Genomic DNA, 27,322 nt, shown 5'->3' with positions numbered 1-27,322 from the left:
AATATGAATAGTTTTTAAATTGGTTAAAGAATGATGTAGCTCACAAAAAAAAAACAAATATAAATTGCTCATAAATACATAAAAACACACAAAAAATTTCTCAACCTTACTAGTGACTAAAGACATACAAATTAAAGTGAGATAATAAGTTGGCAAAGAGAGTGTTAAATAATGGCCACAATGGGCCCACGCAGTGGCTTTCGCCTGTAATCCCAGCACTCTGAGAGGCCAAGGTGGGTAGATGGCTTGAGGCCAGGAGTTCGAGACCAGCCTGGCCAACGTGACGAAACCTTTTCTCTACAAAAAAATACAAAAATTAGCCCAGCATAGTGACACGTGCCTGTAATCCCAGCTACTCAGGAGGCTGAGGTGGGAGGACTGCTTGAGTCTGGGAGGTGGAGTTTGTAGTGAGCCAAGATCGTGCCACTGCATTGCAGCCTGGGTGACCGAGTGAGACTCTGCAGAAAAAAAAAAAAAAAGAAAAAAAAAAACACAATGAGAGTGGAGCAAGCAGGTGCTTTCATAAATTGCTGGTGAGGATGAAAACTGACATGCTCTTTGTTTTTGTTTGTTTGTTTTTTGGGGTTTTGGGTTCCTGTAACTTTTTTCAACAGTTTTTGGGGTACAGGTGGTTTTTGGTTACACAGATGAGTTCTTTAATGGTGAATTCTGCAACTTTGGTGCACCCGTCACCCTAGCAGTGCACAGTGTACACAGTCCCCAATATGTAGTCTTTTATCTCTCACCCACCTTCCAACCTCCCCCTTCGAGTCCCCACAGTCCATTATACGGCTCTGTATGTTTTTGCGTCCTCATAGCTTAGCTCTCATTTATAATTGAGAACATACAGTATTTGGTTTTCCATTTCTGACTTTCTTCACTTAGAATAATGGCCTTCAGTTCCATCCAAGTTGCTGCAAAAGACAGTATTTCGTTTCTCTTCATGGCTCAGTAGTATTCCATGATACTCATATGCCATATTTTCTTTATCCACTCATTGGTCAGTGGGCACTTAGGTTAGTTCCATATCCTTGCAACTGTGAATTGTGCTGCAATAAACATAAGCGTGCATGTGTCGGCTGGGCACACCTGTAATCCCAGCACTTTGGGAGGCTGAGGCGGGCGATCACCTGATGTCAGGAGTTCGAGACCAGCCTGACCAACATGGAGAAACCCCATTTCTACTAAAAATATAACGATTAGCCGGGCATGGTGGTGCATGCCTGTAATCCCAGCTACTCGGGAGGCTGAGGCAGGAGAATGGCTTGAACCTGGAAGGTGGAGGTTGCAGTGAGCCGAGATTGCACCATTGCACTCCAGCCTGGGCAAGAAGAGTGAAACTCTGTCTCAAAAAAAAAAAAAAAAAAGTGTGCGTGTGTCTTTTTCATATAATGACTTCTTTTCCTTTGGGTGGATATCCGGTATTGAGATTGCTGGATTAAATGGTCAATCTGCTTTTACTTCTAATTTAAGGAATCGCCATACTGTTTTCCATTGTGGTTTTACTAATTTACATTCTCACCAGCAGTGACGCACTCTATTTGAAAGGCAAATTAACATTTTTAATCACATTTTAAAATGTTCATTGAGTTTCAGGTCAAGGTTAAGTGAGGAAAAATAAAAAAAAGTTTATGTTGGCCGGGCCTGGTGGCTCACACTGTAATCTTAGCACTTTGGGAGGCTGAGGCAGGCGGATCACTTAGAGGCCAGGAGTTCCAGTCCAGCCTGGGCAACATAGAAAGACCCCATCTCTACCAAAAATACAAAAATTAGCTGGACATGGTGGCACAAGCCTGTAGTCCCTGCTATGCGGGAGGCGGAGGCAGGAGGATCACTTAAACACAGGAGGTTGAGCCTGCAGTGAGCTATGATTGCAGTGAGCTATGATTGCACTGTTGCACACCAGCCTGGACAATAGAGCGAGACCTTGTCTCAAAAAAAAAAAAGTTTATATTCTTTGACCCAGCTATTCCACTTCTCTGAATCTCTGCCACAGGTGTCTTAAATACATGAACAAAGGCATACATTTTTTTAAAAAATTGTAAATACGCTGGGCATGGTGGCTCACACCTGTAATCCCAGCACTTTGGGAGTCCGAGGCAGGCGGATCACCTAAGGTCAGGGGTTCAAGACCAGCTTGACCAATATGGAAAAACCCTGTCTCTACTAAAAATACAAAATTAGCCGGGTGCAGTAGCGCATGCCTGTAATCCCAGCTACTCGGGAGGCTGAGTCAAGAGAATCGCTTGAACCGAGGAGGTGGAGGTTGCAGTGAGCCGAGATCGAGACATTGCACTCCAGCCTGGGTAACAAAAGCGAAACTTTGTCTCAAAAAAAAAAAAAATTGTAAACACAAACTAACAAGAAAGTTCAAAGCACAGAAAAAAATAACTTTTTTCCTCAACAAAATAAGAGCTCATTGTCGGCTAGGCAAAGCATGGTAGCTCACACCTGTAGTCCCAGCACTTTGGGAGGCTGAGGCAGGAGGATCACTGGAGCCCAGGAGTTCAAGACCAGCCTGGCAACATAGAAAGATGCCATCCCTAATAGAAAAATTGGGCCAGGCGCGTTGGCTCAAGCCTGTAATCCCAGCACTTTGGGAGGCTGAGGCGGGCGGATCACGAGGTCAGGAGATGGAGATCATCCTGGCTAACACGGTGAAACCCCATCTCTACTAAAAAATACAAAAAACTAGCCGGGCGAGGTGGCGGGCACCTGTAGTCCCAGCTACTCGGGAGGTTGAGGCAGGAGAATGGTGTAAACCTGGGAGGCGGAGCTTGCAGTGAGCTGAGATCCGGCCACTGCACTCTAGCCTGGGTGACAGAGCGAGACTCTGTCTCAAAAAAAAAAAAAAGAAAAAAAAAAAGAAAAATTGGCTAGATATCGTGGTGCACGCCTGTAGTCCTGCAGTGTAGTTTGTGTGAGATTTCTTCATCTTTGACAGGAATGGCACAGGGCTAATGCTGTGCTCTTCTTATTGTGTCCTACTAAGCAGTGCTAGATTTCATTTGTTTTAGTCCTGATGACATTCGCTTTGATCACTCATTAAGGTGGTATCTGTTTTTCCCTTTTAATTTGGAAGCATTTTGTGGGAGGTGTTTTGAAATTACATAAATATTTTTGTTTCTCATCAAACTTTTTTTTTTTTTTTTTGAGATGAAGTCTCACTCTGTCGCCCAGGCTGGTGCAATCTCAGTTCACCACAACCTCCGCCTCCCGGGTTCAAGAGATTCTCATGCCTCAGCCTGCCGAGTAGCTGAGATTACAGGCGCCCACCACCATGCCCGGCTAATTTTTTTCTTTTTCTTTGACGGAGTCTCGCTCTGCCGCCCAGGCTGGAGTGTAGTAGTGTGATCTTGGCTCACTGCAACCTCCACCTCCCGGGTTCAAGGGATTCTCCTGCCTTAGCCTCCCGAGTAGCTGGGACTACAGGCATGTGCCACCACACCCAGCTAATTTTTTGTATTTTTAGTAGAGACTGGGTTTCACTGTGTTAGCCAGGATGGTCTCAATCTCCTGACCTCGTGATCCTGCCTGCCTCGGCCTCCCAAACTGCTGGGATTACAGGCGCAAGCCACTGCACAAGGCCAAATTTTTGTATTTTTAGTAGAGGTAGGGTTTCACCTGGTTAGCCAGGCTGGTCTCGAACTCCTGACCTCAAATGATCCCCACGCCTCGGCCTCCCAAATTACTGGGATTACAGGCATGAGCCACCTCACCTGACCCTCATCAGACTTTTTTTGAAACAGCTTTATTGATTCACATATTTAAAGTGTGTAATTTAATAAGTTTCGACATATATAGAGAGAGCTGTGAAACCATCGTCACAATAAAGAAAACGAACATATCCATCATCCCCAAAAGTATTTTCCTCCCTTTTTGTAATCTTTTCCTCTCGCCCTTCCCCTGCAATCTCCCCATCCCCAGGCACCACTGACATTCTTTCTATGACTACAGAATAATTTGCATTTTCTAGACTTTTGTATACATTGAATCATGCAATCCATCCTTTTGGGGGAGTCTGAGTTCCTCCTCTCAGTATTATTATTTTGAAATTCATCCATGTCATGTATTTAAATAGTTTATTTTTTATTGCTGAGTAGTATTCCATTACATGAACCTTTCATTTTATGTGACTTAGTTGACTTTAAACTAACATTCTGGCTATTGTCTGTTTGTCCCATTTGTTCTTCATTTCTATTTTCCTTTTTTTTGTTTCTGCATACTTTTCATTTTATTTTATTTTATAATTTTTTTTTTTTTTTTTTTTTTTTTTTTTTTTTTTTGAGACGGAGTCTCACGCTGTCGCCCGGGCTGGAGTGCAGTGGCCGGATCTCAGCTCACTGCAAGCTCCGCCTCCCGGGTTTGCGCCATTCTCCTGCCTCAGCCTCCCGAGTAGCTGGGACTACAGGTGCCCGCCACCTCGCCCGGCTAGTTTTTTTTTGTATTTTTTAGTAGAGACGGGGTTTCACTGTGTTAGCCAAGATGGTCTCGATCTCCTGACCTCATGATCCGCCCGTCTCGGCCTCCCAAAGTGCTGGGATTACAGGCTTGAGCCACCGCGCCCGGCCTTATTTTATAATTTTTAAAAATAGAGATGGGATCACACTATATTGCCAAGGCTGGTCTCAAACTCCTGGGCTCAAGCAATCCTCCTGCCTCAGCCTCCCAAATTGCTGGGATTGCAGGGATGAGCTGCTATGCCTGGCTTCTTTCTTAATATTTTTAGTCGAGTAATTTTTATGATTCAATTTTATTCCTTTGACGAGTGCCAAGACCATTCAATGGGGGGGAAAAAATCTCAACAAATGGTCCTGCAAAAACTAAATATCCACATGCAGAAGAATGAAGTTGGATCCTTAGCTAATACCATTTTATTCCTTTGTTAGTTTATTAACTGTAACTTTTTTTGTTTTTTTGTTTTTTTTTTTTTTTTTTTTGAGACGGAGTCTCGCGCTGTCACCCAGGCTGGAGTGCAGTGGCCGGATCTCAGCTCACTGCAAGCTCCGCCTCCCGGGTTCAGGCCATTCTCCTGCCTCCGCCTCCCGAGTAGCTGGGACTACAGGCGTCCGCCACCCCGGCTGGCTAGTTTTTTGTATTTTTTAGTAGAGACGGGGTTTCACCGTGTTAACCAGGATGGTGTCGATCTCCTGACCTCGTGATCCGCCCGTCTCGGCCTCCCAAAGTGCTGGGATTACAGGCTTGAGCCACCGTGCCCGGCCTAACTTTTTTTGTTTTTAAGAGAGACTGGGTGTTCCTCTGTCTTCAAGGCTGAAGTGCAAGTAGCATGATCACAGCCCACTGCAACCCCAAGCAATCCTGGGCTCAAGCAATCCTCCTGCCTCAGCCTCCCAAAGGGCTGGGATTACAGGCATGAGTCACTGCACCCAGCTGCTGTAATTCATATTGTGTTATTTTGCTGGTTGTGGTGGGGTTTATATGTACATTCTTAGCTTACCATAGTCTACTCTTAAACAATAGCATACCCCTTGGTAAACAGATCATATGACAAGGTTTCCATTTCTCTCATTCTAGTTTTTGTGCTGTTACTGTCTTACATTTTAACTCTGTATATGTTGTAAACTCCTCAGTACATTTGTATTATTTTTGTTTAAAACAGTCAATTCTCTTTAATGACATTTAGATAATAAGAAAAATGTTTCATATTTACCTGTGTAGATAACATTCTTTCATGTATACCTAGATTTCCATCTCATATCGTTTTCCTTCTCTCTGAAGAAGTTCATTTTACCTTTATTGTTGGTAATACAATCTGCTGGTGATCATTTCTTCAGATTCTCTATGCTTGAAGAATCTTTATTTTTATTCTGTTTTATTTTGTTTCAAGACAGGGTCTCACTCTGTCACTCAGGCTAGAGTGCAGTGGCACAAACATGGCTCACTGCAGCCTCAATCTCCTGGGCTCAAGGGCTCCTCCTAGCTCAGCCTCTTGAGAAGTTGGGGTCACAGTCATGTGCCACCATGCGTGTGTGTGTGTGTGTGTGTGTATGTGTGTGTAGAGGTGAGGCTCTCGTTATGTTGCCCAGGCTGGTCTTGAACTCCTGGGTTTGAGCAATCCTCCCATTTCAGCCTCCCAAAGAGTTGGGATTACACTCTTGTGCCAGCCCAAGAGTCTATGTTTCAATTTCAATTTTGAAAGTACTTTTGCAGGTAATAAAACATCTCAGCTGGGCGCAGTGGCTCATGCCTGTAGTCTCAGCACTTTGGGAGGCCGAGGTGGCTGGATCACTTGAGGCCAGGAGTTCGAGACCAGCCTGGGCAACATGGCAAAACCCTGTCTCTACTAAAAATACAAAAATTAGCTGAGAATCATGGCAGGTGCCTGTAGTACCAGCTACTCGGATCGCTGAAGCACAAGAATCACTTGAACCTGGGAGGCGGAGGTTGCAGTGAGCAGCGATCATGCCACTGCACTCTAGCCTGGGTGACAAAGTGAGACTCTGTCTAAAATATATATATATACACACACACACACACACACATATATATGTTACCATTTTTTTCTTTTAATGCTTGAAATATGTTGCTGTACTGTTTACTCACTTGCAGTGTTTCTAACAGGAAGTCTGCTGTCATCCTTACCTTTACTTTTTGGTCTATAACACGCCTTGTCTCTGGCTACTTTTAAGATTTTCTCTTAATCACTGTTTTTATTTTATTTTAGTTTAGTTTCGCTTTATTTTATTTTTTTGAGACAGAGTCTCACTCTGTCACCCAGGTTGGAGTGCCGTGGCATGATCTCGGCTTACTGCAACCTCTGCCTCCCAGGTTCAAGCAATTCTTCTGCCTCAGCCTCCTGAGTAGCTGGGACTACAGGTGTGTGTGTGCTACAACTCCTGGCTAATGTTTGTATTTTTAGTAGAGACGGGATTTTGCCATGCTGGCCAGGCTGCTCTTGAACTCCTGACCTCAGGTGATCTGCCCACCTCAGCCTCCCAAAGTGCTGGGATTACAGGCATGAGCCAGCGCAGTCGGTCATTAATCATTGTTTTTAAACAATTCAATTATTATGTGCCTTGGTGTCATTTTCTTCACATTGTGTGGGTATGTGTGTATCCGTTTGGGGCTTGCTGACATTGTTGGATCTGTGGTTTATAGTTTTCATGAAACTTGGAGAAAATTGCACTATTATTTCTTTAAATTCTTCTTCTAGTCCCTTGTTCTCTCATTTAGGGTCGCCTATAACCCACATAAGCTGTTCCACAGCTCACTGGTAATCTGTTCATTTCATGTTGTGTCTTTTTTCCCTATCTTCTTTGCTTTAGATAGTTTCTTCTGCTATGTCATCAGATTCACAGATCTTTTCTTCTTTTCTTCTTCAGTGATCTTTTCTTCTTCAGTGCCTGATTAAGTGCCTGCTGTTAATCTTTTTTTTTTTTTTTGAGACGGAGTCTCGCTCTGTTGCCCAGACTGGAGTGCAGTGGTGCAATCTCGGCTCACTACAAGCTCCGCCTCCCGGGTTCACGCCATTCTCCTGCCTCAGCCTCCCGAGTAGATGGGACTACAGGCTCCCATCACCATGCCTGGCTAATTCTTTTGTATTTTTAGTAAAGACAGGGTTTCACCGTGTTAGCCAGGATGGTCTCGATCTCCTGACCTCGTGATCCACCTGCCTCGGCCTCCCAATGTGCTGGGATTACAGGCGTGAGCCACCATGCCCGGCCTGCTGTTAATCTTATCCAGTTCTGTGCTTTTTTCCCTCTCAGACATTGTCGTTTTTACCTCCAGAAGTTTGTCTTCTTTCTAAAGTATCTTTCAGGGCTCTGCTTAACTTTTAGGATATATGAAATACAGCTCTAATAACTGTTTTGATGTCTTTTTCTTCTAATTTTAGCACCTGTGTCATTTCTGGGTCAGTTTCAAATAGCAAAATTTTCTCCTCGTTTCATATTTTCCTACTTTTTTGCTTATCTGGTACATTGTAGTTTTTATATTTATATAAATGTTCTACAGATTTGGTCTGGAATACACTTAATTACTTGAATGCAGAACGAACCTTTTAGAAATTCCTTCCTTTTAAAATTTTTATTTTTTAATTTTTTGTAGAGACAAATCTCACTTTATTGTCCAGGCTGATCTTGAACTTCTGAACTCAGGAGATGCTCCTGCCTCGGCCTCCCAAATTCTGCGATTACAGGCATGAGCCACCATACCTGGCCAGAAATTCCTTTTAAGCTTTGTTGGGCACAACTACAGCAACCTTTGTTAAGAGTTAACTTTGTCCCACCACTGATGCAAACCCTCCTAAGTACTATATCTAATGCCCTGTGAATTACAAGGTTTTCTTCCCTGGCTGATGGGATCAGAAACTATTCCAAGCTCTCTGTGAGTCCCAGATATTGTTCCTTCTAACCATTTTGGGTGGTTCTTTTCTATTCTTGAGCAGTTTCTTTTTCTTTTTTTTTTTTTTTAATTAAGACAGAGTCTCACTCTGTCTCTCAGGCTGGAGTGCAGTGGCATGATCTTGGCTCACTGCAACCTCTACCTCCCGGATTCAAGTGATTCTTCTGCCTCTGCCTCCCAAGTAGCTGGGACTACAGGCACATGCCACCAGGCCCGGCTAAATTTTTTTGTATTTTTAGTAGAGACAGGGTTTCCCCATGTTGGCCAGGCTGGTCTCAAACTCTTGGCCTCAAGTGATCTGCCCACCTCAGCCTCCCAAAGTGCTGAGAGTATAGGCGTGAGCCACTGTGCCTGGCCCATTCCTGATTAGTTTTATGACATGTATGTACTACACAGTTTTTAGCTAAAGACCCAAGCATGACCATCCACAGATCTCTGGAGTTCTCTATTTGTGTGGTTCTCTCCTCTTTGGTACTCTGACCTGCAAACTCTAGTCACCTTGGTCTCTACAGACACTGAGCTACATTGCTTCAACTCAAGAAGTCCACTGTGCTTGGGTTTTCCCTTCCTGTGCCACCGTACCAGTGCCTGGAAACTCACCTCAAGCAATAATCTAGGGCAACCATTGGGTCCACCTCATTTCTTTCCCATCTCTTGGGGTTCACTGTCCTCCTTTGCTTGATGTCTAACGTTTTGAAAACAGTTGTTTCATAAATTTTGTCTGTATTTTTAGCTATTTCAGGAGGGAGGGGTAAATACAGTTCCAGTTACTTCATGGTGGCTGGAAACAGAAGCTCTTACTCCTCATCAAACATATAATGAATGGGCTGGGCGCAGTGGCTCACACCTGGAATCCCAGCACTTTGGGAGGCTGAGACGGGTGGATCACGAGGTCAAGCGATAAGAGACCATCCTGGCAGACATGGTGAAACCCTGTCTCTATGAAAAATACCAAAAATTTGCTCGGCACAATGGTGCACACCTGCAGTCCTGCTACTCAGAAGGCTGAGGCAGGAGGATCACTTGAACCCGGGGACAGAGGTTGCAGTGAGCCGAGATCGTGCCACTGCACTCCAGCCTGGCGACAGAGCAAGATTCCATCTCAAAAAAAAAAAAAGAAAAAGAAAAAGAAAACTTGAATGAATGAATAAATGAACTGATTAATAAATACATTTATTTCTCTCTGTATAGACACAGTTTCCTATGTTATTGTAATAATTGCTAACATTTATTTATTTATTGAAACAGGGCCTCACAATATTGCCCAGGGCTGGAGTGCAGTGGTACATTCACGGCTCCCTGCAGCCTTGATCTCCCGGACTCAAGTGAACCCCCTGACCAGCCTCCTGAGTAGCTAGGACTACAGGCATGAGTCACTGCCCCTGGCCTCATTATTTATTTTAATGTCCAAGTTATTTTAACTTAGTCAGTGAGTATAAGAATCATTAAATACAAGAATGCTTAATGTAGCATTTCTCCACCAAAGTTCATAGGCTGAGAGCAAGGAGCACAGCCTCTAAGGAAAAGCTGGGCACCATTATCAGAAAAAATAGGGAAGCAACAAATGATTATTTTAGCAATGAATATCCGAAGGACCTAATAAGAGGCAGAAGCGTCCACTTTATCCTCAGTGAAACAATGAATGTGTCTGCTGGATCTGGCGGCAGGCCAGAGCATCATGGAAAGAATGTTCTTTGCATTCGTCAGATAAAGCAAAACCCGGGAGATCCCAGATCCCAGAGACCATGCAGAAGTCTAGGAGAATCCAATTCTTGCTGGCAGTCATGATGTTAACGAACAGGTTAACAAACTAGAGAACAGTGATGCTTGTTGTCATGTCATTAAACTTCTTGGAAGAAAGAAAGATAATGTTCATCCTTTTTTTCTTTTTTTTTCTTTTTTTTTTTGAGAAGGGGTTTTGCTCTGTCACCCAGGCTGGAGTGCAATGGTGCCACCTCGGCTCACTGCAACCTCCGCCTCCTGGGTTCAAGCAATTCTCCTGCCTCAGCCTCAGCCTCCCAAGTAGCTGGATTATAGGCGTGTGCTACCACGCCCAGCTAATTTTGTATTTTTAGTAGAGACAGGGTTTTCCATGTTGGCCAGACTGGTCTCGAACTCCTGACCTCTGATGATCTGCCCACCTCAGCCTCCCAAAGTGCTGGGACTACAGGCATGTGCCCCCACGGTCAGCCCGTTCATTCTTCGTATTCAACAAATATGAATTCCAAGCTTAATATTTCCCAGGCACTACTCTAGGTACTGGAGAATACAACACTGAATGCAGCAGACAAGTCTCCACTCCCGGAAGCATTCTCTGCTGGCACTGCCTGGATAAAATGAGTTATCGCGTGAGAGAGATTCCAGCCCTAAATGCTTAACGCGTTCTTTTCAGAGGGCTATGTTTCCACCTGAATAGGAGGGGGCAAGAATGATAGCTACATTACTATTGGTACTTGACTCACATCTATATTCTTACAAGATCCAGAGCATTTCAGGGCAGGCTTACCAAGGGAGGTAGCATTTGAACTGAGCTTTGAAGCAGGAGTTTGTTAGGTAGACATAATAGGAGAGGACTTCCATTCAGAGGAAATAACATGTTCAAGTCATAGAGGCTTTGAAAAACACAAGTAATAATTCACTATTGCTGAAGCACAATATAGGGATTGTCAGAAATATGGCAGGCTAGGTAGCAAGAGTTCTTGAAGAATCTTTTACGCTACACAAGGAGTTTCAGGTAGAATTCTACAGAATATAGCCATTCAAGAATTCATAGGCTGGGCGCGTTGGCTCACACGTGTAATCCCAGCACTTTGGGAGGCTGAGGCGGGCGGATCACGAGGTCAGGAGATTGAGACCATCCTGGTTAACACGGTGAAACCCCGTCTCTACTAAAAATGCAAAAAAATTAGCTGGGCGTGGTAATTTTGTATTAGCGGGCACCTGTAGTCCCAGCTACTCGGGGCGCTGAGGCAGGAGAATGGCATGAACATAGGAGGCGGAGCTTGCCTTGAGCAGAGATCGCACCACTGCACTCCAGCCTGGGCTACAGAGCGAGACTCCATCTCAAAAAAAAAAAAAAAAAGAATTCATAGCACCAGCAGGACCTTAACAGATTAACTAGTTAGAAAGACCTCTTTGGTGGTGATGTGGATTTCTGGATAGAGAGAGATAAGCAGGCCGGGTGCAGTAGCTCACACCTATAATCCCAGCACTTTGGGAGGCTGAGGTGGGTGGATTACCTGAGGTCAGGACTTTGAGACCAGCCTGTTCAATATGGTGAAACCCTGTATCTACTAAAAATACCAAAATTAGCCGGGCATGGTGGTGGGCGCCTGTAATCCCAGCTACTTGGGAGTCTGAGGCAGGCAGAATCGCTTGAACCCAGGAGGCGGAGGTTGCAGTGAGCCAAGATTGCATCACTGCATTCCAGCCTGGGTGACAGAGCGAGACTCTGTCTCAAAAAAATAAAATTAAAAAATAAAGGAAAGGAAAAGAAAAAGAGATAAGCAGACTGTGGAAAATTATTTATTCATTTAATAAGTATTATTGAGGGCCTAATATGTACTAGGCATTGTGCTAGAGGTGGAAATGTACTGATGAACAGGCAGATGTGGCCTTTGCTCTCCTGGCACTTACAAAAAAATCAGGAAAACCAAAGATTAAACAAAGCCAGGGGCAGTGACAGACACTTGTAATCATAGGACTTAGGGAGGCCCAGGTGAGATCATTTAGGCTCAGGAGTTCAGGAGTTTGAGACTGGGCAAGATAGGGAGATCCTATCTTTATGAAAAATTTTAAAAATTAGTTGGTGCCAGGCATGCTGGCTCACGCTTGTAATCCCAACACTTTGGGAGGTGCGTAGATCACCTGAGGTCAGGAGTTCAAGACCAGCCTGGCCAACATAGCGAAACCCCATCTCTACTAAAAATATAAAAATCAGCCGAGCGTGGTGGCAGATCCCTGTAATCCCAGCTACTCAGGAGGCTGAGATGTGAGAATCATTGAACCTGGGAGGCAGAGGTTGCAGTGAGCTGCGATCATGCCACTGCAGTCTAGCCTGGGTGATAGAATGAGACCCTGTCTCAAAAAATAAATAAATAAAATAAAAGTAAAAATTAGTTGAGTGTGATGGTGTGAGTCTGTAGTCCCAGCAACTCAGGAGACTGGGGCAGGAGGATCACTTGAGCCCAGGAGTTCAAGGCTGCAGTGAGCTATAATTGCACCATTGCACTCCAGCTCAGGCAACAGAATAAGATCTTGTCTCAAAAAACAAAACAAAAATTTAAACAAGCAACAGTAACATTTCATTAGAAATGTGATTAATGCTATGAGGGTGTAGAGGATGTCTTTGGAATATGTAACTGGGAGGGAGACCTTTTGAGTCAAGGCAGGTGCTGGTCAGGAAAGTCCTGGGGAAGTTACGTCTGGGTTGAGAGGGGAAAGATGGGGAGGAGCAAGCATGTCTGAGGCATGGCAGGCAAGAGAGAATGACGATAAGATAACATCAGGGAGATGTTATAGAACATGTTAAAGGTTTCAGGCTTTAAACAGAGAGCCCTGGAAATCCTTTCTGCTATTTTAAGCAGAAAAGAAGATGATCCGGCTTTCATTTTCAGAAAAATTAACAGTCTGGCCAACATAGCAAGGCCCTGTCTACAAATAATAATAATAATAATAATAATAATAATGAACATTAGCCAGGCATGGCAGCTCACATCTGTAGTCCCAGCTACTCAGGAGGCTGAGGCAGGAGGATCACTAAAGCCTGGGAGTTGGAGGCTGCACTGAGCTGTGATCCAACCACCGTACTCCCGTCTGGGTTACACAGCTAGACCTTGTCTCAAAAAAAGAAAAAGAGGCCAGGTGTGGTGGCTCACACTTGTAATCCCTGTGCTTTGGGAGGCCAAGGCTGGTGGATCGCCTGAAGTCAGGAGTTCGAGACCAGCCTGGTCAACATGGTGAAAGCCCGTCCCTACAGAAAATACAAAAAAAAAAAAAAAAATTAGCCAAGCGTGGTGGCAGGCTCCTGTAATGGTGGCAGGCTCCTATAATCCCAGCTACTCAGGAGGCTGAGGCAGGGAGAATTGCTTGAACGCGGGAGGCGGAGGTTGTAGTGAGCCAAGATCATGCCATTGCACTTTGCACTCCAGCCTGGGCAAGAAGAGCAAAATTTCATCTCAAAAGAAAAAAAAAGAATTAAGGCTGCGGTATGGAGAATGGTTTCGACGGGCTAAGAATGAACAGCTGCAAAGCTGTTGAGGAGGGGCAGCAACTAGAACTCTTGACGAGGTTGAGATACAACTGGGTACAACTATTTTAGACATGTTTTCTAGTTTCTTATATAGTCAAATATACACTTACCTTGTGATCCAGTAATTCTATTTCTGGGTATTTATCCAAGAGAAATAGAAACACATGCCCACTGTCCACAAAAATAGACTTGTACAAGAACTGTTCATACCAGATTTACTCATAATAGCCCCAAACTGGAAACAACCCAAATGTCAATTAACACAAGGAAGAGGCTGGGTGTGGTGGCTCATGCCTGTAATCCCAGCACTTTGGGAGGCTGAGGCAGGTGGACTGCTTGAGCCCAAAGAGTTTGAGACCAGCCTGGACAACATGGCAAAACCCCAACTCTACAAAAAATACAAAAATTAGCCCAGCCTGGTGGCATATGCCTTTGGTCCCAGCTACTCATGAGGCTGAGGTGGGAGGATGGCTTCAGCCTGGAAAGTGGAGGTACAGTGAGCTGGATGGCACTACTGCACTACAATCTGGGTGACAGAGTGAGACCCTGTATCAAAATGATAATAGAAACAACTATTATTATTATTATTTTAAAACAAAAGGATGAGTAAACAAACCGTGGTATATCCATTCAAAAGAATACTTGGCAGCAATAAAGAGGAACGAACTTAATACATGCAATCATGTGAATGACTCTCACAGGCATGTTGAGCAAGAGAAGTCAAGCCCAAAAGAATATACACAGTATGACTTCATTTATATGAGGATCTAAAACAGACAGCACTAATTTGTGGTGATGTGAATCAGAAAAGTGGTTTCCTGGTGGTAGGTGTATGTGGGAGGAGAACAGGTGAGTCACTGAGAAGGGGCACAAGGGAATTTTCTAGAGTGCTAAAAGTGTTCTATATAGTGACTGTGGTAATGGCTACATGGGTATATTTATTGGTCAAAATGCATTACATTTTTCACTTTAAATGTGTGAGTATACCTATAACCCCAGTGCTTTGGGAGGCCAAGGTGGGAGGATCATTAGAGGCCAGGCATTGAAGACCAGCCTGAGCAACATAGCGAGACCCCATCTCTATAAAAAGTAATAAAAAATTAGCTGAGTGTGGTGACACATACCTGTCATTCTTGCTCTTTGGGAAGCTGAGATGGGAGGATCCCTTGAGCCCAGGAGTTTGAGGCTGCGACGAGCTATGATTGTGCCACAACACTCTAGCCTGGGTGACAGAACAAGACCTCAAATATTTATTTATTTAGAAACAGAGTCTCTGTCACTCAGGCTGGAGTGCAGTGGCACAATCTTGACTCACTGCAACCTCCAGCTCTCAGGTTCAAGTGATTCTCCTACGTCAGCCTCTCAAGTAGCTGGGATTACAGGCACCCGCCACCACATCCGGCTAATTTTTGTATTTTTAGTGAAGACGGGGTCTCATCATGTTGGCCAGGCTGGCTTTGAACTTCTGACCCCAAATGATCCACCTGGCTCGGCCTCCCAAAGTACTGGGATTACAGGTGTGAGCCACTGTGCCTTGCCAAGACCCAACTCTTAAATAAAGTGTGACTTTTATTGTATACGAATTATACCACAACAACAAAAAAGAGGCAAAGAGAATGAATCTTTGGAATTTTCAGGGTGTTCTATGGGATGGCAGTGGAGAAACAGAGGGAGAGAAGACAAAGAAAGCAGATTAGAGACCAGATGACTTGCTGATACATTGCATGAGAGGCAGGGAAGAGTCAGAACTAACGCTTAGGTTTCTGGCTGGGGCAGCTAAGTGACTAGTGGTGTTATTAACGAACTGGGGGAAAACTGGGAAAGGGTCAGGTCCATGTAGGATGTTGGTTGGGTCAGGGGAGGAATGAGGAGGCTAAATTTTGACGTGTCAGCCTGAAATACCCAGGAGATATTACGTGGGCCCATTATGCCACAATCATCCTGTTTCTCTCTTGCCTTGCTGGTTTCTTCATTACAGTATCAGATTTTCCAGGATTCATTCCTTGGCTCTTCTCATCCTCCACAGCAATGGTTCTCAGTAAGTAACACTTCACCTCCACTCCCCAGAGGGTTTGGGGGAAATGGCTGAAGCGTTTTTGGTTGAGGGGAGATGTGTGCTATTAAGAGTCCGTGGCGGCAGGGCGCAGTGGCTCACGCCTGTAATCCTAGCACTCTGGGAGGCTGAAGCAGGAGGATCACCTGAGGTCAGGGGTTCAAGACAAGCCTAGCCAACATGGCGAAACCCTGTCTCTACTAAAAATACAAAAATTAGCTGAGTGTGGTGGCATGCGCTTGTAATCTCAGCTACTTGGGGGGCTGAGATAGGAGAATCGCTCGCAAGGTGGAGGTTGCAGTGAGCCGAGATCGCGCCACTGCACTCCAGCCTGGGTGACAGAGCAAGACTCTGTCAAGAAAAAAAAAAAGAAAGTCGGTGGCTAGGAGTTGTGGATGCTGAACAGAGTTAATTCCACAAAACGAGGAATTCCCCCCTGACTGGCCATTCACATAGGTAAAAGGGATGTTTATAATTATCTGAGTACCTAACTTTTTTTGTTGTTCCATTTTAATTATTGCAAAATTTCCAGTAATGCAATTATCACATACATTGAGAGAGAACTGTTTTCTGTTTGTTCAGAACTTGACTGAGAGTTGTTCTCCACTGCAGAAAAATGACATCTCCAACATAACTACAGTTCTTGGTGTGTGAGTAATCAATTAATCACTGCTGTGACTATTTGTAGTAATGATACTACACATAGGTGTTGATACCTAGTTATCCCACTGTGTCTTCTAGTGTAGACCATTTCCAAACATTTACATAATGAAAGACATTTTATTTTATTATGGTTACTTTTATTTCTATTTTATATCAGAGATGTCAATATGCACGTATTTTGAAATTATGTCTTAGGTAAATTAAGACATAATTATCCATGATTATCATGTTGGGATAGAAAGAGGTGGTGTTACAAAACATTTGTTATCAAAAGGCGTGTAGGATCTAATACGGTTAAGAAAAACAGTTCTGCAACATAGCGGACTCTGGAAGCAAATCACTTGGTTGGTTGCTTGTTTTATCATTTACTATTTTAATATGACATTGAGCAAGTTAATTACCCTCATCTGCTAAGTGGGGGTAATATTTCTATCTCACATGGCTATGTGAAAACAACAATTAATAATTAATTTTAATATTTGTGAAGCACTTAGAAAAGAGCCTGACTGGCATATATTAACTTCCAAATACATTTTAGTTAAATAAGATAAATACACTTGGCTGTCCACGGTGGCTCACGCCTGTAATCCCAGCACTTTGGGAGGCTGAGGCAGGTGGATCACCTGAGCTCAGGAGTTCGAGGCCAGCCTGGGCAACATGGTGAAACCCCATCTCTATAAAAAATACAAGAAGTAGCCAGGTGCAGTGGTTTGTGCCTGTAGCCTCAGCTACTTGAGGCTGAGGTGGGAGGATCACTTAAGCCCAGGAGGTGGAGGTTGCAGTGAGCTGAGATTGTGCCACCGCACTCCAGCCAGGGCAACAGAGCGAGACCTTGTTAAAATAAATAAATAAATAAATAAACAAACAAACAAACAAATAAATAAGTACATTCTCTCCAGGAACTCATATCCATGTTCATATTTATACATAATTGTGAAAAAAATCTAAAATTTAAAAATATTATGCACGAACCTTGCCTAAAAATATACTTATATATCTCACAATGGTGTTTGGTAAAGCCTTGGGAGGAAAACAAAATCTTTTCTTTCAAGTACGTAATTTCCAAAGTATTCGACTCATCATTTGCCCTTCTCAGTAAGAGAAGGAGGAGAAGTTAGAGAACATTTATGTCCTGATAGCTTCAAAAGCCATAGGAACAAAGACAAATGGAGAAAAAGGGCTTATTTAAAATTAAATTTGTACAGCCTGTTTCTCTTTATAGGACCTTGTTTCTGGTTCCATTCCTAATGGATTGATGCAAGTAAAATGAAAATGACAACATTAGCAGATTCATTTATTTATTGAGAAAAGGTCTCACTCTGTCACCCAGACTGGAGTACAGTGGCATTACCTTGGCTTACTGCAACCTACCCCCCGGCCCAGGCTCTGTAATCCCAGCAGCTGGGATTACAGATGCACACCACGCCACCTGGTTAATTTTTGTATTTTTACTAGAGATGAGGTTTTGCCATGTTGCCCAGGCTGATCTCGAACTCCTGAGCTCCAGCAATCCATTTGCCTCAGTCAGGCAGATTCAAAGCCAAATACAGTATGAAGCCTGTTTCCCTCCGCACTGATAACCCACAAATGTAATCATAAACGTAACCCTCCAGCCTCAGACCCGCTCCTCTGCTGCTCCCCAGCTCCTCTCTCCATTCTCAGGTGAAGCTTTACATTTTCAAAGAAACGTTCTTTGTTGCATAGTCAATGTGGTGTTCCCTTGTTTTACACTTTCTTAGAGCAACATTCCTATCCTTCTGTGCACTTGCCATAGTTTGTAATTATACACTTTTTGTTTGCTTAAGAAAAAAAAAAAATCGGCCAGGCACAGTGGCTCATGCCTGTAATCCCAGCACTTTGGGAGGCCGAAGCAGATGAATCACTTGAGGTCAGGAGTTTGAGACCAACCTAGCCAACATGGTAAAAACCCCATCTCTACTAAAAATACAAAAATTAGCCAGATGTGGTGGCACAGTCTGTAATCCTAGCTACTGGAGAGGCTGAAGCAAGGGAGTCGCTTGAACACAGGGGACAGAGATTGCAGTGATCTGAGATCATGCCACTGCACTCCAGCCTGGGTGATGGAATGAGACTATGTCTAAAAAAAAAAAAAGACTGGGCGTGGTGGCTCACACCTGTAATCCCAGCACTTTGGGAGGCCGAGGCGGGCGAATCACAAGGTCAGGAAATCGAGACCATCCTGGCTAACACGGTGAAACCCTTTCTCTACCGAAAATACAAAAAATCAGCCGGGCATGGTGGTGGGCACCCGTAGTCCCAGCTACTCCGGAGACTGAGGCAGGAGAATGGTGTGAACTCAGGAGGCGGAGCTTGCAGTGAGCCGAGATTGCACCACTGCACTCCTGCCTGGGCGACAGAGCGAGACTTCGTCTCAAAAAAAAAAAAAAAAAAAAAAATCTGTCTGCGTTGAAGGCAGTCCTAGCACAGTGCCTGGCACGCACATAGTAGGTGCTCAATAAATATTGTGTGAATGAATTGTCATTTTGGCATTCAAGGGTACACAGGTGAGACAAGGGTTAAGGTTTAAATTTTCAAGTCATCTGCATTCAGAGAGTAGTTAAATACAACAGAATAAATGAGATTACCCATCCTAAAGAGACAGTAGAGAAGGGGGAAGAACAGAAGTCTGGAACACAGCCTTGGGAGTGGGGGGATCTCCATCTCCAACATTTATTTGATATAAAACAGAAGATGCTAGCAAAACATACCAAAAAAAGAAAAGAAAAGGCTAGAAAGGTAAAAAGAACTCCAGAAGAATATAATGTTAAGATGGCCTACCAAAGAGATTCTCTTAAGAAGGAGGGAGGGTTAGGTTGTGGCAAATGTAGCTAAGAAGTAAATCAAGATGAAGACAGACATATTTCCATTGAGTCTGGTACCCTCAAAGTCACTTGCGACCTTCACAAGAGCAGTTTTGGAGGAGGGAAGGGGATATCAGGTTAAAGATTGCTGGGAGACGGAGGAGAGCCAGTGAAGGTGCTTGTGCTGAACACTTTCCCAAGAAAGCATTGTTGGGAACAAGAGCAGAAAAATGGAGCTGGAGAGGAATGATGCATCAAGGGAGGTTTGGGCTTTTTACTTTTTAATGAGTTTGTATGGTGATGGGAAATACTCAGTAGAGAGAATGATTATTTAGTAAAAAGAAAAGATAGTAACAGGAAAAGATCCCTTAATGGGTCCCACATAAGGAATCAGTGCTGATCTCGTATTGTCATTTTTTTTTTTTTTTTGATGTATGAACCAAGTTTAAGTAAGAGATAATTTAAAAGTGACTAGCATGACCTCATATAGAACACTCTACACCGCAGCCCAGGAAGGCTCAGATGGGACGTCCAATCACTGTCGACAAACCTTCTGGAAATCACATCTTTTTTTTCCCCCCCCAAGACAGAGTTTCACTCTTGTTGCTCAGGCTGGAGTGCAATGGCGTGATCTCAGCTCACTGCAACCTCCGCCTCCTGGGTTCAAGCGATTCTCCTGCCTCAGCCTCCCGATTAGCTGGGATTACAGGCATGCGTCAGTATGCCTGGCTAAGTTTTTATTTTTAGTAGAGGCCAGGTTTCATCATGTCGGCCAGGCTGGTCTCAGATGATCCGCCCACTTCGGCCTCCCAGAGTGCGTGAGCCACTGCACCAGGCCAAGAAATCACATCTTATTAGCTTCTCTGGAGCTGGGAATTAGTTCCAGGCTTTCTCAACCTTGGTGCTATTGGCATTTTGGTTCAGATACTCCAGTGTTGTAGGGGACTGTCCTACGCATCGTAGAATATTTAACAGAATCCCTGGTCTGTAGCTATTAGATACCAATCGGTAGCAGCCAGTGTGACAACCAAAAAGTTCATTGCTAAATGTCCCCAGGGGTAGGGATGGCGGGCAACATTGTCCCAATTAAGAATCACTGAGTTATTAAAACCTAAAAAAGTCTAATAAAAAAATCAGCCAATCTCAACAGCTGTGCAAATGTTGATAAACATGACTGTTTTCATTGCCTTATGCTGTTGTGAAAAATTATTCCTAAACCTGGTACAAAAGCATATTGTGCCATAAGTATATGTTCATATTTTTAAACTTCTAATGAAATACCTTAGTAACTTTTTAAACATTTTAAGTGGAAAGGATTACGAAAGAAAAACAAATATGAGTATAGGTAAGTGAACCTCAGGGATGATAGCGGGAAAAGGAAAGTCACTAGCATTTATTCGGTGCCCACTACATTTTACATTTTGTAAACCTGATTTTTTTTTAAAAAAGTGTTTTTTACATGCTCATTGCAAAACACAACAAAAAAGATACAGTAAAAGAAGAAAAGGAAAAAAGTCATCATCAGTTAACATTTTGGTGCATATGTTTCATGACTGTGCATTCACTCACTAGCTTATCCTCTCGGAGAGGATAGGAACCCAGTATGTCTAAGGAAGTTTTGTTTGTTTTAATGGGAGAGATTCAAGCATGTTGTAAAGCCAGTTGAGGCTGGGCGATCACCCGAGGTCAGGAGTTCAAGACCAGCCTGGCCAACATGGCAAAACCCCGTCATCACTAAAAATACAAAAATTAGCCTGGTGCAGTGGTGTGCGTCTGTAATCCCAGCTACTCAGGAGGCTGAGGCAGAAGAATTGCTTGAACCCAGGAGGCGGAGGTTGCGGTGAGCGGAGATCGTGCCACTGCACTCCAGCCTGAGAGACAGAGCAAGACTCTGCCTTAAAAATAATAATAATAATAATAACAAAATAAAAATAAAAAAATAAAGCCAGTTGAAGGACTTAGGTTAGAAAAAGGAGAATGGGATGATCCAGAGTGGGGTTTCTGAGAAAGTATAAAGGTTATAGATTTTAAGCACAGAGGAGGAATTATCTTTAAATTAGAAGAAAAAGCATGATGAAAGGTTGGAAAGAACACATGCAAGTGAAAATATGTATCTTACGGTATCTACATGTATTATATATTGTATCTACCTGCAGATATGTATGTCTTATTTTATCTACATGTAGGTATACATGTATACTTTTAATGTACACATATGCATCTGTGTCTACATATATACATATCGTAGTGTATCTACATGTATGTATCTTGCTGTGTCTGCACTAAGGTGTTTCTTACTGTGTGAGCTACTTTGGAACCTGCTTTTTCACGTATTCTATTGCAACCATTTCCCTCATGCCGGGATTATTCCTCCACATCATTTTTACAGTGTCCTAATACATGCCAGTAGCTGTCTTCGAAGCCATCTAGTAGCGCTGGACATTTTGGCTGTTTACAATTTTTCACCATCATCAATACCACAGCTTAGTATCTCGATGGTGAAATATTTGCAGATACCCAGAATTATTTCCTGAGCAGAAAATCCGTGCAGGCGGAACTGCTGAGTCAAAGGTCGGTGGATAAAAATCGCTTTTAAGCCTCACAACCCGCCTCAGGTATGCATTCTTTACCTGAGGAGGAAAAGAGAAGCAGAGAGGTTAAATAACTGACCCAAGGTCAAAAATAATTATAAGTGGCTGAATTCAAAAGCAGCGCGGGCTCATCAGGCTGAGGTTGGGGTAGGATTTGCGTTTTAGGCAATTGTTTTTTTTTTGGCGTGTGTCAGTGGGGGAGGGGCCGGGCGGCGGGTAGGAAACTTGTGTCGCAGCAAAGAAGGAGGAGGGGAGGGACTCCCCTCCTTCTCGGTCAGACCGGAGCCGGCCGCACCGAAAAAGGTTGGGCTCGGGGCTCCGCAGGGCCCCCAGCCACTCCGCGGGGCGCCTCGGAGGCTGTGACCCCCAGGGAGGTCCGGCTGGGTGCAGCGTGCCACGCCGGGGCGGTTGCCAAGGACCTGCCCCGTCTGCGGGTCCAGTTGCTAGGGCCTCCATCTTGGGGGCCAGTGGCCGCGGCGCCCCCGGAAGGGGTTGCCGAGTGGGGCATTCACTTCCGGTCTGGGGCCTGCGGCGGCGGCGGTGTCGGCGGCGGCGGCAGCGGGTCGGTGTAGAAAATGGCGCTGGTGCAGCGGCTCGGGCCTCTCCCCGCGGCGCTGCGGAGGGCTTGAGGCTCGCGAGCCTCCTTCGCCGCGCCCCACTTGCTCGTGCACTTTACACACATGAGGTGAGCGGAACGAGGGCCTCCCTCCGGGCGGGAGGAGCCGCGGGCGCTGCCGCAGGGCCCGCAACCGCGGCGGTGGCGGCGGAGGCGGCGGCGCCGGGCGTCCCCGAGACTTCGGGCCTCGGCGGGAGGGCGCAGGCTACGTTGCTGCGGAGGCCGGGCGGGCGGCCCGGGGGAGCCTCACTGCGCCGCGCCGCGCCGCAGGGGCCGGGCCGGGTTTTGCGCCTCGCCCGCGCCGCCGGACCGCAGTCCGGGCTGCAGCCCCGCAGCTTTGTGAGTCCCCCTCCCCCCGTCCCCTCCCCTCCCCCATCCGGCCCCGGCGCGAGCCTCTGCCGCAGCAGCTCCGTTTTCACGCGCATCTCGTTTTTGTGTGTGTGTTTTTGTTTTGTTTTTGTTTTTGTTTTTTGTTTCAGAGAATTGGAAGCTAAAGCTACCAAAGACGTAGAAAGAAATCTTAGCAGGTAAGATGGGCGAGCTTTCCATCTCCCGCCCCATGATAATCGTGTATTTCTACTCCGATTCGCCCTTTCTGGGTTGAGAAGTTCCCCCGTGTCATTTTCTTCGGCACCCAGAGAGCAGACATTCGGGAGAAGCGGCCTGGGGGGAATACTGGAGGGATTGCGGGGAGATGCGTAATTACGCGTGTTTCTTTCTTTAAAAAAAAAAAAAAAAAAAGCGCAAAGCAATTCTTGTAAACTTAGTTAAAGCATTCTCACCCTTTTAGAATTTAATTAGGGGACTTGTGCATTAATTACTATTGTAAATGGTTGCAGGCATTGTGTGACTCATGATTGAGGCGGCCCTTATGGCGGGCTGTCAAACTGTTTTGGCTTCCCCGTTATTACTTTGTAGTTCAAATTGTTGTCTTTATAAAAAGATACTATGTGTTCGCATTTTCTTCCCCCCACCCCCCCCGAACACATTGTAGTCAGGCGGATTCTGTTGCATTGGAAACAGTTTTGTCCTTGAACTTTACCAAGCATAAGCTGCGTTTTGTTTTCCTTTGAAACTCCATTTCTGTCAGTGTTCGGTGTGTGCTCTTTTTATCAGCTGGTAAAATAATTAAAAATCTTTTCTCCAGAAGAGGTTATCGTTCCTGTTGGGCCCTCTTGGGCCCTGCTGCTTTTGCATCACCGCTAAGGGAGGATTTTTGTTTTTTTTTTTAAAACGAGGTCTTTATGGAATGGAAATATTTAGCTTCATTGAGCTGTAATTGCTTAAGCATCAAGGAATTGTACTGTATTTAACTCCTTTTCACATTCATTTTCTTTCCTGCCGTCTTTTTCTTTCTTATTCACCTTTTTCTTTTGCATCATATTGGGACACTCGGGAAACTTAGCCAGTTAACCAAATCCGTGAATAGCTTTTTTTAATTTTCTTATTTTTTTTTCACTTGTTGAGAATAAAATAAAATTTCTGTTATCTCAGGTTTTAATGTGGTTTGCTCTTGATTATTGCAGGTTTTAGGTTTACGTTGGGGTTTTTAACACTCACATTTCAAATCGTCTGAATATTTTGCACCGTGTAGAATTGTTCCAAATTGCTGGTCTATTGAGTTTCATAAGATACTAATCTGTTCAGGTGATCGTTAAAGAATATATTCAGATGGTGAAGGATAGGCATCATTGGTTTACCCAGAAAGGGATTCTCTGTTACTCAAAATAATTATGGGATCATTTAAAGGAAATTAAGTCTGACATCACTGACTATTTGTGGTATATTTACATAAATTTTATTGTCAAAATCTAGTAAGGAAATGTTAAGATATGGAAACATTAAAGAAAACAGGTTGAGCCATTAAAGTGTAGTATCAGCAGAACAGAGCTTAGAGGTCTATTTCTTCTTCCATTTTTGTTTTGTCAGGTAACTCTATCAGTTTAATTCCTATGAAGGTGCTCTAGTACTTGATTAAAAATTGTCTGTACCACAGGTATAATTTTAATATTAGGTAGAACTCGAGTCTCTAGGTTAGCTATTTATCAGAGTTTGAATTCCAGCTCTGCTACTTGCAATATGACCTTGACTCTTGGCAAGTCACTTAGCCTCTCTGTCCAGTCTATAAAACGAGCGGCTTGGGCCAGCCAGTTGCTGAGGTCTGTTAGGCCCTTTGGGTTACATAAAAAGGAGTAAAGTGCTGTCCATGTCCACAGAGGGCATGTACAGTCTAATAGAAAGACTATCGTAAGTGCATAAATAACAGTAATACTAGGTAGATGACGTAGGAATCAAAAAGATACCAGCCCATTCATGTGCTTGAGGATATTCAGTTGGTCAGAAGGCATTAAAGGAAAAACAAATATCAAAGAGATTGTAAGGCAATGTGTACTAAGGATCCAATGAGGGGGAGCATTTCGTGCAGGTTAAAAGTGTTCTGAGGAAGGAGAGAAGTGATTAAGTGGGCAGATGCTTCCTTCAACTCCATCTTTAGCTGTGTTTGCTTTTTCACAAAAAAGTATGTATCTGTCTTTACCCATTAGTGCTCTCCCCAGGAAATCAAGGCATTGTATTCATTGAGTAACCATTTTTTGAGCATTTTCGATATTTCAAATGCGGGACTGGGCACTAAGCCAGGGAAGTAAGTAGTTAAATTTATTGATTGCTTACTATGTGCCTGGCACAGTTTTCCTAAGATTTTACGTGGACTCATCTGATCCTTGAAAAACCCTGTGAGGTAGGTAGTAGTATTATCTCCATTTTGCAGATGTAGAATTTGAGGTATAAGGTGGTGAAGTAACTTGGAGGAGACCATATCACTGGTAATTGGAGTAACTTTTTAGGCTTCGAACTTGAAAAATTGGAAAATTTCTTTTGGTAGGCAGAACCCACAGATGCATGCAGTACTTCTAGATCCGTTTCTTAATCTGGGCACTTGACATTTTGGACCAGATAATTTGCTATTGTGAGGGTTGTTCTGTGCATCACAGGGTGTTCAGCATCCGCAGTAGCACACCCTGCCCAATTGTGACAATCAAAAATGCTTTCAGATATTGCTAGATGTCCCTGGGTGTGGCGCAAAAATCGACCCTGGCTGAGAACCACTGCTCTAGATCTTCATTAGGAATTGTAATGTGAAAGCCCCCGACTTTTAGATGTTGAGTTAATTTAAACATCTTTTGGCCAAATGCTGTGGCTCACACCTATAATCCCAGCACTTTGGGAGGCTGAGGCAGGTGGATTGCTTGAGGTCAGGAGTTCGAGACCAGCCTGGCCAACGTAGTGAAACCCTATTTCTACTAAAAATACAAAAATTAGTTGGGCATGGTGGCGTGCGCCTGTAATCCCATCTACTCGGGAGGCAGAGGCAGGAGAATCACTTGAACCCGGGAGGCAGAGAGCCTAGATCGTGCCACTGCACTCCAGCCTGCTCGACAGAGTGAAACTGTCTGAAAAAAGAAAAAAAAATTTTTATTAACATGGAAGCCCAGACCCTATTATGTACATCCTCAGTTTGGAAGCTCTGGTTTCTGAATTTCAAAGCTGTGTTGCCATTCTCCTTTTACTCTACTAAGCTGCAAATCCTCAAGACCGTGTGCCTGCTGGTAGCAAGTGCCAGTTAAACATTGGCACAAGTAATAAATGTAGTTTACTATCATAGATAAACTGTATTTTAAAATTCACAGTTGGCCATTAAAATTGTCACATTCTGTTAGTATCATGGGAGCCATAATGTCTACGTGAGGGCGATACCATTATAACTGAACTTTAAAGAATCAATTTTGAAAGGCAGAGAAAAGGGCACTGTAAGAACAACAGAAGTAGTAAGGACACAAAAATCCAGAAAGTATAGGAGATTTTGATATTGCAGTGTGTAGTTCAGGTTATATAAGGTATTTGTAGCAAACTGGTTGAGGCCAGATGTAGAGGTTCTTGAATGTCAGGTTGAGGAACTTGTGCATAAATTTTTAGGTATGGGAGCTATTGCATGCTTTTTGTTGGGTACTGATGTGATAGAATAATCTTCTCGTCTGGAATTACTAACCAGGTGTATTTATGGGAGAAAACTAGTGATCTAGGCAAGAGGCGATGGAGGCCTGAATTGAAGTGGCAAAGAGAGGTGAGTGAGGCTGGACCCAGTGGCTGACACCTGTAATGCCAGCACTTCGGGAGGCCAAGGCAGGAGGATTGAGCCCAGGAGTTTGAGACCAGCCTGTGCAACATGATAGACCCTTCCTCTACAAAAAAATTTTTAAAAATTAACTGGGTGTGGTGGTGTGCACCTGTAGTCCCAGCTACTTGGGAGGCTGAGGTGGGAAGTTGCTTGAGCCCAGGAGTTTGAGGCTGCAGTGAGCTGAGTTTGTGCCACTACGTTCCAGCCTGGGCAACAGAGTGAAACTCTGTCTAAAAATAAAGAAAAAAAAAAGAGAGAAAGGAAAAAAAGATGAGTGTATAAGATGCTGAGGAAGTTAAGAATCTGGGATTTGACAGCTGATTAGGTGTCAGAGGAGTTAAAAATACATAGGGACCTTCATCTTGGGTGAATGAGAGTTTGACCCAACCTCTGAACAGAATAGAAGTCAGAGCAGAAGTAGGAGGTCGGGGAGAGAAGATGCTAAGTTGCATTTTGCAATTGTAAAAAAAAAATCTGTCAGTACTGGTCTAGACCTGTAGAACTCAACTGGTCTAGTCTGAAAAAATATTTTGGAGGCCAGGATCATAGAATCATTGAATATTTAGAGCTGGACTGTGACTTTAGATGGAGATCAGCCAGCATTCTCACTTCTTCATTTCTCAAGTGAGAAAGCTATGGTTGAAACAGATTCAGTAACTTAACACAAGTTTATACTCTCTATCAAGTGACAGAGCTGGGATTTAAACAGGCCTTTTGACTCTAATTCTAGCACTATTCCCATTGTGCAGTATTTTATTTTATATTGCACAATAGATAAAATATAATTT

At 43.9% G+C, this 27,322-nt stretch overlaps 1 protein-coding gene across 3 annotated transcripts in view; it reads left to right on the top strand.

Moving 5' to 3' along the window:
- TNRC6A (trinucleotide repeat containing 6A) overlaps positions 1–27,322 on the top strand; it is a 216,031-nt gene that overhangs the window by 92,493 nt on the left and 96,216 nt on the right. For 2 of the 3 annotated variants that reach the window (XM_025370329.1, XM_025370327.1), the window contains exons 1-2: positions 22,260–22,429; positions 22,840–22,887. The exons of the other annotated variant lie outside the window; for it this stretch is intronic. In XM_025370329.1, the coding sequence (XP_025226114.1) occupies positions 22,425–22,429; positions 22,840–22,887 (53 nt within the window). In that variant the 5' untranslated portion in view covers positions 22,260–22,424. Of the gene's footprint in view, positions 1–22,259; positions 22,430–22,839; positions 22,888–27,322 lie in introns of those variants that run through there. 3 annotated transcript variants of the gene reach the window in all.

The sequence above is a fragment of the Theropithecus gelada genome, chromosome 20 (genome assembly GCF_003255815.1).
Source record: "Theropithecus gelada isolate Dixy chromosome 20, Tgel_1.0, whole genome shotgun sequence".
Lineage (NCBI taxonomy): Eukaryota > Metazoa > Chordata > Mammalia > Primates > Cercopithecidae > Theropithecus > Theropithecus gelada.
The sequence above is the reverse complement of the archived record's forward strand: the minus strand, read 5'-3'. Positions and strand labels throughout refer to the sequence as shown.